This window comes from Otolemur garnettii, unplaced genomic scaffold (assembly GCF_000181295.1).
Source record: "Otolemur garnettii isolate 467f Iridium unplaced genomic scaffold, OtoGar3 scaffold00011, whole genome shotgun sequence".
NCBI lineage: Eukaryota > Metazoa > Chordata > Mammalia > Primates > Galagidae > Otolemur > Otolemur garnettii.
This window is the reverse complement of record NW_003852406.1, coordinates 35,202,710-35,212,622: the sequence shown is the minus strand read 5'-3', so window position 1 is coordinate 35,212,622 and position 9,913 is coordinate 35,202,710. Positions and strand designations below refer to the sequence as shown.

Below are 9,913 nucleotides of genomic sequence, written 5' to 3'. Positions count from 1 at the left end.
TTGAGCCCAGGAGTTGGAGGTTGCTGTGAGCATGATGCCACGGCACTCTACCCGGGGGGACAGCTTGAGGCTCTGTCTCAAAAAAAAAAAAAAAAAAAAAGAAAATTATCCCAGATTTTTAGTTAAGAACTATCTTCTGTTTTTAATGTAGGAATTATAACTCATAGTATAAATATGTATTAAATATACACATATTTCTTACAAACTTCTTTAATCTTTTCAATGTATTATTCTATTCAACTGAAGTAGGTAGTAACATCCAGAGAATATTTTATACATGAATCCCTTTTGGCTCCCAAAGTACTACAGAGTTACAGCAAGTATTAAAGAAAAACAAATTTAAAAAGTCTTATACAAAAAGGTTTTAAAAGAATAACACATCAATGGCCTGGGTGCATCACTGTACAGTAACTTATACACATAATAATGAACAGTAAAAATCACAAGAATGCTAAATTACACTTAGTATACATTGTTTAATAAGAGCAGGTGAAGTAAAACATGTTTTAGATACCTTTCTCAAATGGCCAAAATAAATGTCTTGGTTTAAATATGAAAAAATTACTTATGTGGAGCCTTATTCTCTAATGAACCTAGAGATAAAACAGGCACTACTATAAAATAGCTATTAGTTATACTTCAAATTTAAACAAAAATATGGTACTTATATATGGCAGAAATCAATTAAAACATTAAACATAAGTAAATTACCCAGAAATAGATATCCAAGAGGAAATTATTTTAAAAACCACTTTTCTGCAATAATCTACACATTCATGCTAAAAGCCAAATATCTGCTTACTATCAAACATATCTAAAATTCTAGCAGAGATACCATAGTCCCAAGGACACAATAGGCTTTTCAATAATACAGGGTACACATAAAGTTCACATGCAATTTAAAATAGTGTGCAATTTTAAACTGCACATGAACTTTATGGCCACCATGTATGTTAAAAATAAGCTGACTAAACATTTATAAAACCAAACTACTGTCCCTTCTCTCGTACCTGAGCAAGTATTATATAACCTAAGCCTCCATGAAGCTCTTTCATAGGTAAATTAAATGTAAATCAATTTACCAAAGTACTTAGGTGAAGAATATATAGTCACTATAATATTTAATAATTTGATAGAAAAACAGAAAACTTTGGACCCACATGGCTCTGTTTTGTATACTAGTAACTTTAGTAAAGATAAAGTATGATTAAAAAAAAATCAAAAAGCACATCATACTGTCCTTGACATAATGTAAATTTATCCTGTTCTATCAATGTGCTTTTTCTTCCTTTAGCAAACAACTGTAAGAGATAAATAATATCTCTAATTCCAATCATAAGGAAGAGCAAATACAAAGTCCAAAAATATAAATAGTACTGGCAAGTGTACATGGAATGTGAAGGAAGGGGAGAATGGTGGGAGCCAAAGTCAGATTAGGGAGACGTAGTGACTCCTAGTTATTTACCAAAAATATGCTTTCTATTCTTCCTGAGATATTACTACTCTGTGTCTCTTGCTTTCCCTAAAGTTAGGTGGGATCTTGTGACTGAATTCTGGACAATAAAATGGCCAAAATGAAGGTGCGATTCCAAGGCCAAGGCTTTTTAATATGTGGGTCTTTGTGCCTGCCCACACACACTTTCTCCCACCTGCAAGACACGGATAGTAATAAGATCCTGGAGAATAGCAGAGCCAGGACAGAAAACTGCCCACTGACTCCCACACACCTTTGGACTGTTACTGTGTGAAATAAATTACTTCTATGTTTGAGCCAATAAGCACTTTTGGGTCTGTTACTACAGCCTAGCCTAGCTTATCCTGACAAATATAAAGCCTGATGGTCATTGTAAGCTCTGTAAGTTTGTATTTTATTCTGCCTTCCACTAGGAAGCAAGGAAGTGATACAACTTGACTTTTTATTTAAAATTATCATTCTGGCTGCTGTGCAGCACTGGACTATATGGCAGCAAGAATGGACAAAGAGACTTCTGGAGACCACAGGAGTCATCCAGATAAGAAAACAAAGGCTTAGACCAGGTGGTAGCCATAGATATGTTATGAAATTGTCAGATTGAGGATGCATTTTAAAAGGACAGCCAAGAGTACCTGCTGATAAGACTGCATGTGTGTTAAAGAATAATCAAGAATAACTACTAAGGCTTGGCAACTGTGGGCGCCAGCTACATACACCAGAGCTGGAGGGTTCAAATCCAACCCAGGCCTGCCAAACAACGACAACTACAACCAAAAAATAGCCAGGCGTTGTGACAGACACCTGTAGTCCTAGCTACTTGGGAGGCTGAGGCAAGAGAATTGCTTAAGCCCAAGAGTTGGAGGTTGCTGTGAGTTGTGATACCATGGTACTCTACCAAGGGCGACATACAGAAACAGTCTCAAAAAAAAAAAAGAGTAACTACTGAGATTTTAGTTTGAGCAATCAGGTTCATGGTGGTGCCATTAAGGAAAACTGATAAAAGTTAGAAAGGAACAGAAGAGATTTTTTTTGTTGTTGTTTAAGCTGGGGTTAGGTTTGAACCTGCCACCTCCGATATATGGGGCTGACACCCTACTCCTTGAGCAATAGGTGCCACCTGGAACAGAAGAGATTTAACAGAGAGTAGGGGGGACTGAAGCAAAAATTTTAAGAAGCACCTCCTGCCACCAGGCAGTTAAAACCTATCACATGTTGTGGGTGTCTGTGTGCTTTCACAACATTGTGCATTTGCATGACTACTGTATACTATATGAATTTTTATTTCACAGTAATTTGCATTCCTTCATTCATTTATGTACCAACCCATTTTTTCCAGTTCAGGCTTGTGGGTGGCTGAAGCCTATCCTGGCAACTGAAGGAGCAAGGCAGGTACCAAACCTGGACAGAGGGCCATTCCAGCCCAGGGTGTACTAACACACCCCCACACTCAGACTGGGATCAGGAGACCGGTCAATTTATTGCCAAGCACAGTCTTGGGATGCAGGAAGAAACTGGAGTGCCTGGATGGATAAAACCCACACAGACACAGGGAGAATAAACAAGCTCCACAGGCACAGAGGCCCCAGCTGGAGACCATTATTCTTCCTCATCAACATTGTACCAAATGACACTATTCAAGAACTTGCTATCTTATCTATTCTTTAAAGCCAATAACAGAACATCATCTCTCTCTAATTTTAGGTAATCCATTACAGAAATCCATTTTCTGGATTCGTATAATTATTTCCTACATATCTAATTTAGAAAAGGCAAAAATCACATTTTGTCATAGGCTATCTCGTCTATTCGTGTTTTAAATCTTAATTTTCAGGGAGGGAGCGGTGGCTCATGCCTGTAATCCTAGCACTTTGGGAGGTCGAGGTGGTGGATTGCCTGAGCTGACAGGTTCAAGATCAGCCTGAGCCAAAGTGACCCCGTCTCCAAAAATAGCTGGGCATTGTGGGGGGCATCTGCAGTCTCAGCTACTCAGGAGGCTCAGGCAAGAGAATCACCTGAGCCCAAGAGTTTGAGGTTGCTGTGAGCTGTGAACCCAAGGCAGTCTACCAAGGGCAACAAAGCGACACTGTGTCACATTAAAAAATAAATAAATAAATCTTAATTTTCAGATATTTGTTCCTTGATTCTCCAATTAGGTATTTCCTTAACAAGACACACAGCATCTTACCCTTCTTTATATTCCCTATTAGGACTCTAGTATAATGTCATTCGTATGATGAGCATTCAATGAATATTTATTTGAATGACGTTTTTTAAAAAGCAATGATGTTAAGACGTAGGAGTATGTTCACCAAAATGAAAGAAAGCAAAACTCTTTGTTTTTCTTTTTTTGAGACAGGGTCTCATTATGTTGCCCTTGGTAGAGTGCTGTGGCATCACAGCTCATAGCAACCTCAAACTCTTGGACTCAAGTAATTCTCTTGCCTTAGCCCCTCAAGTAGCTGGGACTACAGGCGCCTGCCACAACACCCAGCTATTTTTTGTTGTTGTTGCTGTTGTAGTTGTCATTGTTGTTTAACAGGCCTGTGCTGGGTTCAAACCTGCCAGCCCCAGTGTATGTGGCCCATGCCTAACCACTGTGCTATGTGCGCTGAGCCAAAAGCAGAACTTTTAAAGAGGCAGACTTCAACCATTTGGAAAAACCACTAATGTAAATTTAATTTTTAAACAGCTCATTCTCCAACAAGACTGACAAGGCATTGACTAATGAAAATGTAACAGTTTTTACTTCCCAGTGAACTTACCTATATCAATATCAGTAAACCCTTCTGCACTTATTGCATCCATTGTGTTCTTGTCTATTGTGTCTAGACAAAGACTAGCAAGTTGAGGTTCATCAAATAATCGAGCCTAAACACAGAAAGAGATATCGTTTTACTTTCATGATAATTTTACCTTCAGATCATACATATTCAACTGTTTACATTTAATAGCAGAAATAATGAGTGTGTGCTGAGAATACTGCCAATTAACTGATGATACCACAAATGACACTCAATTTGAAATGACTGATGACTCATTTAATTTTAAGGTAAAATTCACTTTAAAGGACTCAATAACTCAAATACTCCAAAATAACTATTAAACTGCTCTAAACTAAGCAGTTATCTTGTGTTTTTGTGGGGGAGAGAAGTGTTAAAGACACTAGCTTTCATTGTTTTAATTTAAATATATTTTATTTATATTTTACATCTTTTATTTTATTATTATTATTTTTTCAGACAGTCTCACTATGTTGGCCTGGGTAGAGAGTGGTGGTGTCATAGCTCAGAGCAACCTCCAACTCTTGGGCTTAAGCGATTCTCTTGCCTTAGCCTCCCAAGTAGGCTATAATGGCCTGGGCTAGGTTCAAACATGCCCGCCTTGGTGTATGTGGCTGGCGCCAAGCCTATATTTAAAATTTTTTAAATGAGAAAAGATTTCACTGTGTTGCTGTGGTAGAGTGGTATAATCACAGCTCACTGTAACCTCAAACTCTTGAGCTCCAATGATTCTCCTGTCTCAGCCTCCTGAGTAGCTGGGGCTACAGGTACATACATGCCACATAGTGCTAATTTCTTATTTTTTTGGAGAGCTGGGGGGCTTGATGTGTGCCCAGGCTGGTCTCAAGCTCCTGGCCTCAAACAATACTCCCAGTTTGGCCTCCCAAAACACTGGGATTACAGGTGTAAACCAACATATCTGGCCAAAAATTTTTGAACCTTATATATTAAGTAATTAAGATATTAAAAAATTAAGTATTTTCTAAAGATGGGGCTTTGCTGCTTTGCCTAGGTCAGTCCCAGACTCCTGCACTCAAGCAATCTTCCCGCTCAGCCTCCCAAGTAGCCAGGACTGCAGGCTAGGAGTATATTTTTTTTAAATTATAGAATATTCAAATATGTTTAAAAATACACTTCTTAGATTATACACTAAGCCTGTTGATATTAATTTGCTTTGTTAAATTATCAATAAATTTTTGGACTAAATAACAAAAAATTGGGTTAGAATAAATAGAATGTTAATTCCTTTCCAAGCAATTTTCTCTTAAAATTCTTTTTATTTTGAATTTCAATTTACAGAAAAGTTGCAAGGATAGTACAAAGAGTACTCATATACATTTTACCCAAATTTACCTATCTAAATGTTATCTAACATTTTGCCTCGTTGTTTTTATCATTTTCTCTCTTTTGTGTGTATGTATGTGTAGATACATATACATACATACATACATGTATACATACATATATATGTATGTATGTGTATGGATCTATTTGGAGTGCAGGGGCCAGACTATCTGAAAATAAGTTGTGTATATTGTGGCCTTTTGCCCTTAAATTATCTAACAATAAGGACATTCTCTTAAATAATCATAGTAATTAACTTTGATAAATTTAACATTAATCCAATATTTTTACCCAGTCTACGGGTTGCATCTCAGTTTTGTCACTTGCCCATAATATTTTTTATATAACATTTTTCCTTCTAGTACAGGATTCGGTCTAGGATCATAGTTCACAAATTTTTAAATTATGAAACATAGTATAAGTGAAATTCTAATACATTTTAATTAGCCAAGTCAACTATATTTTTAATTAGTTTTCAAATGACAACTAACTTTCACTCTAGGAAAAACAGTATTTTGGTTTTTTGGGCAGAGTCTCACTCTGTCACCCTGGATAGAGTGCCATGCTGTTGTAGCTCACAGCAACCTCAAACTCTTGGGCTCAAGCCTCTGCCTCCCGAGTAGCTGGGCTAATTTTTCTATTTTTAGTAGAGACGAGGTCTCACTCTTGCTCAGGCTGGTCTGGAACTCCTGAGCTCAAGCAATACACCTGCCTTGGCTTCCCAGAGTGCTAGGATTATGGGTGTGAGCCATTGCACCTGGCCAGTATTTTTTAAAAATTATTTTATTCAGGGTAGCAACTATCCGTTACTCCTCACACTACATAAAGACAATATCAAGTTTCTTCAAAAATCTACTGCTGTTACTTAAAGCAAAATGAATTTTCTCAGTATTGACTTTGACTATGGCATTATCTTTGATAACACTTCACAGAAAGTGTTTTCCTCTCTATAAATCAGGACAGCACAGCACACTGGCACTCTGTTATAGGGTGAGACTGGCAGAGGCCCTCTCAAGTCAGTGAGCATGCTCAGTTCAAATGACTCACTTGGCAGGAAGAAGTTCATGTGACAATCTGTGGACTAATATACATGCCCCATCAGTGAAAACTTTGATGTGATACGGGGTTTCACATCAACAAGACACTGAAGAGTTCATCTTTTCTCACAGTGACACCTTTTAACCCTTACTACTGAAAGTGTAGTCCAGAAACACTGGTGTCTTGTGAAAGCCTCTAGAAAATGCAGACACTCAGGCCCCAACTTGGACCTACTGAAACACAATCTGCATTTTAATTGCCAAAATTTAGTTTATTGGTTTCTGAATTTCATAACTGAACTTTTAAAATAAAAGTAGTTAAGTAATCCTCTCCACAAACATTAAAACCACTTGGACAATAAAGAATCTTATGAATATCAACTTACTAGATTTTTATTACAAATTAAAAAGAAAAAATGCAGAGACACTCTACTTACTAAGTCACATGACTTTGATCAAATTGTTTCACCTCTCTAAGCCTCAAATTCCTTACTTATAAAACAGTGATAATAATAAAACTTCTACTTTGAACTCCTATACCTCATAATATTATTGCAAGGATTTATTATAACAAATGGGAATGTACACAAAGTACTGACAAGGGTGCCTGGCACACAATTATCCTGCAATACAACGTGCTGTTATCTTCATCAGTAGTATCACCATGCCTTAAGAACTACTGGTTTAAGGTTGAGACCTTCATTTTACAACTGCTACATAAGGTTTAATAGGATATTTGCTTGTAGAAGTAAGTTTCCCTTTTTCATCTTGAAGATGGAGAAAATAATAGTTAACTACATCACAGTCACAATGAGGAGGACATGGGATAATACATGTAAAGGGGCTAGTGTGATATCTGGCACATGTGGAATGATGTAACTACATCCAAGAATAAGTGACAGTGGAATGTTCTTTGTTCTGTTAACTACAAATACTTAATGGCAGAAGATTCTGTAAAGGCACAAAAACCTTCTTGAAGGTACCAAGTATTTTCCACATGATAGAATGAACACTGAAATAGAAAACATGAGTCCTGGGCCCTGGCCCCACCTAGTCTGTCGTGAGTTTAATTAGCCCAGGTTTTAGTTTACCCATTTGTAAAATGAGAGGGTTATGCTTGGGGTCATTACCAATTATTTCCAGTACTAACATCAAATAGGATTATATTTTATTAACTCAGAATTTTTAAAACAATTTGTACAAGAGCATCACCACACTGTCTAAAAAGAAAAAGTTTATTTATATGCAAAGTATGAAGCTCAGATTAAAGGCATTTAACAAATGCTAACTAACAGACGTTAAGAACTAGGTTAAGGGTTCAATAAAGGTGTTCGGTTTGCAAAAATTCATTAGACGATACACTTACATGCATTTTTGATATGGAGATGTAATACATTCACTATATTTAGTGAAAACAGTTCAAAATGTCATAGAAAGGATATTTCATATAAACCTAAAATTCTAACTCCTCTAGAAGTAGGTAAGCAATATTCTAGATACAGGTCGAAAGACAGTGAAATCTTTTTCTTTTTTATAGACAGAGTCTCACTTTATCGTACTCGGTAGAGTGCTGTGGCGGTGTCACACAGCTCAAGGCAACCTCCAACTCTTGGGCTTAGGTGATTCTCTTGCCTCAGCCTCCCGAAGGCAGTGAAATCTTAAAACTTTTCTGGACTTAAACTATTCTATCTTTATTCTAGACCCAGCAAAAACTGAGAATGAAGATATCCAGAAAATCTTACAGTATTATACTCTCAATCATTGCAGAAACACTGGATCTTAATCCTCAACTCCAATCCCAAACAGCTATCTAACCCTCAGCCACAATACCCCATTATGTAAGGCTCCAGCTTCTTCACCTATATGATCCAGCAATGTATTAACTCTAACATGCTTTTCAATTCTAAAATCTCATGAAACAGATTTCCATGAGTGGTATAAAAATAATTACATGTACTTTTAAGTTATGATTAAAATTAATTATCTGGGAAATATTAAAAATTCATATAAAATATGAATACATATAAATATAAAAATATTCAATTTTTAAGCTACAATAATATATCCTTTAGCTACATTTACTTACCTGAGTAAGTAACATAAAGGCATTATCTGCCCTAAGATGTTTGGTGAGAAATTCCACACAATGTGCTTCCAAGGCTGGGACTGCATATTTCTTGGCAGTATAAAGAGTTGTCATAACTGTTTCTGGGCCAATCTGAACTTCATCTGAATATAGAAATCTGGAAAGCAATTGGGAAATTTGCAAAGATGATTAATAATATTTTAGACAAGCAATCCAGCAGAGTTAAACCTCAGAGGAATATTTTAAAACATAATAAGCAAATTGAAAAACTAAAATTTGTATCAGACTTGGCAGTCTACAGCACATTTGTACATATATCATATCATTTTATTCTTACTTAATCCTGAGAGGTAGGAGACTTCACCATTTTATAGAGACCACAATTAAGTGAAGATCGTAAGACAAACCCATGTCACTAAGCCAAGTCTTCAGAGTTCTTTTGAACACCCCACACATTCCCCTTTCCCTCAGTAAAAGACGTTCACTTAAGTAAATCTACAGGAGTTTAAGCTCTTATCTCTACCTGTCAAAACAGTCATTATATCCTGGTATTAGTACCTTCTTACTCTGGGCTAAGGCTTTGGAGGAATAACACAGTTTAACAACATATTAAATGACCCCATGTTGCCATGTGTTTGGGGATATTTAGGTCCAATTTTCTCTCCATCAGCCCATTTCTGTCCTCTTCGTAGTTCACTGCTTCTAATTAAGCGGCTCTCAGCCTATGGGTCGTGACCCACAGGAACTGTATTAAAGGGTCACGGTATTAGGAAGGTTGAGAACCACTGTGCTAAGTCATTAGATAAATTAGCTTCACAGGACTGAGATAAAGCATAACATTCTCAGAGAAGGTCTGGGCAGTTCTTGTTAAACTATACTTGAGCTTTTGTGTTCAACTTTAGGCTCCTTTTATGGCTCCTCGGAGACACTTGTGCTCACCATCCAGTTTTCAGCGGTACTTATGATAGTTGAGGATACTGGAGAAGTACTGCATTAAGAACAATTATTTAGCAATAATTAAAGACATTAGAACATTTATTTCCAGGACCCAAGTTGTAAAATAAAGGCTTAAGAAAACCTATTATCTTCTTTCAGAATACTCTATTACTCTGAAGTAGGAAGCCAAATTTTTTTTTTTTTTTGAGACAGAGCCTCGAGCTGTTACCCTGGGTAGAGTGCTGTGGCATCACAG

General features: G+C 36.7%; 1 protein-coding gene across 1 annotated transcript in view; it reads right to left on the bottom strand.

Moving 5' to 3' along the window:
- The window catches only part of BTBD1 (BTB domain containing 1), a 57,984-nt gene that overhangs the window by 35,329 nt on the left and 12,742 nt on the right, over nt 1-9,913 (bottom strand). The window contains exons 2-3 of the mRNA XM_003784598.3: nt 8,722-8,878; nt 4,237-4,342 (exon numbers count right to left, since the gene is read on the bottom strand). Coding sequence (XP_003784646.1) covers nt 4,237-4,342; nt 8,722-8,878 — 263 coding nt within the window. The remainder of the gene's footprint in view (nt 1-4,236; nt 4,343-8,721; nt 8,879-9,913) is intronic.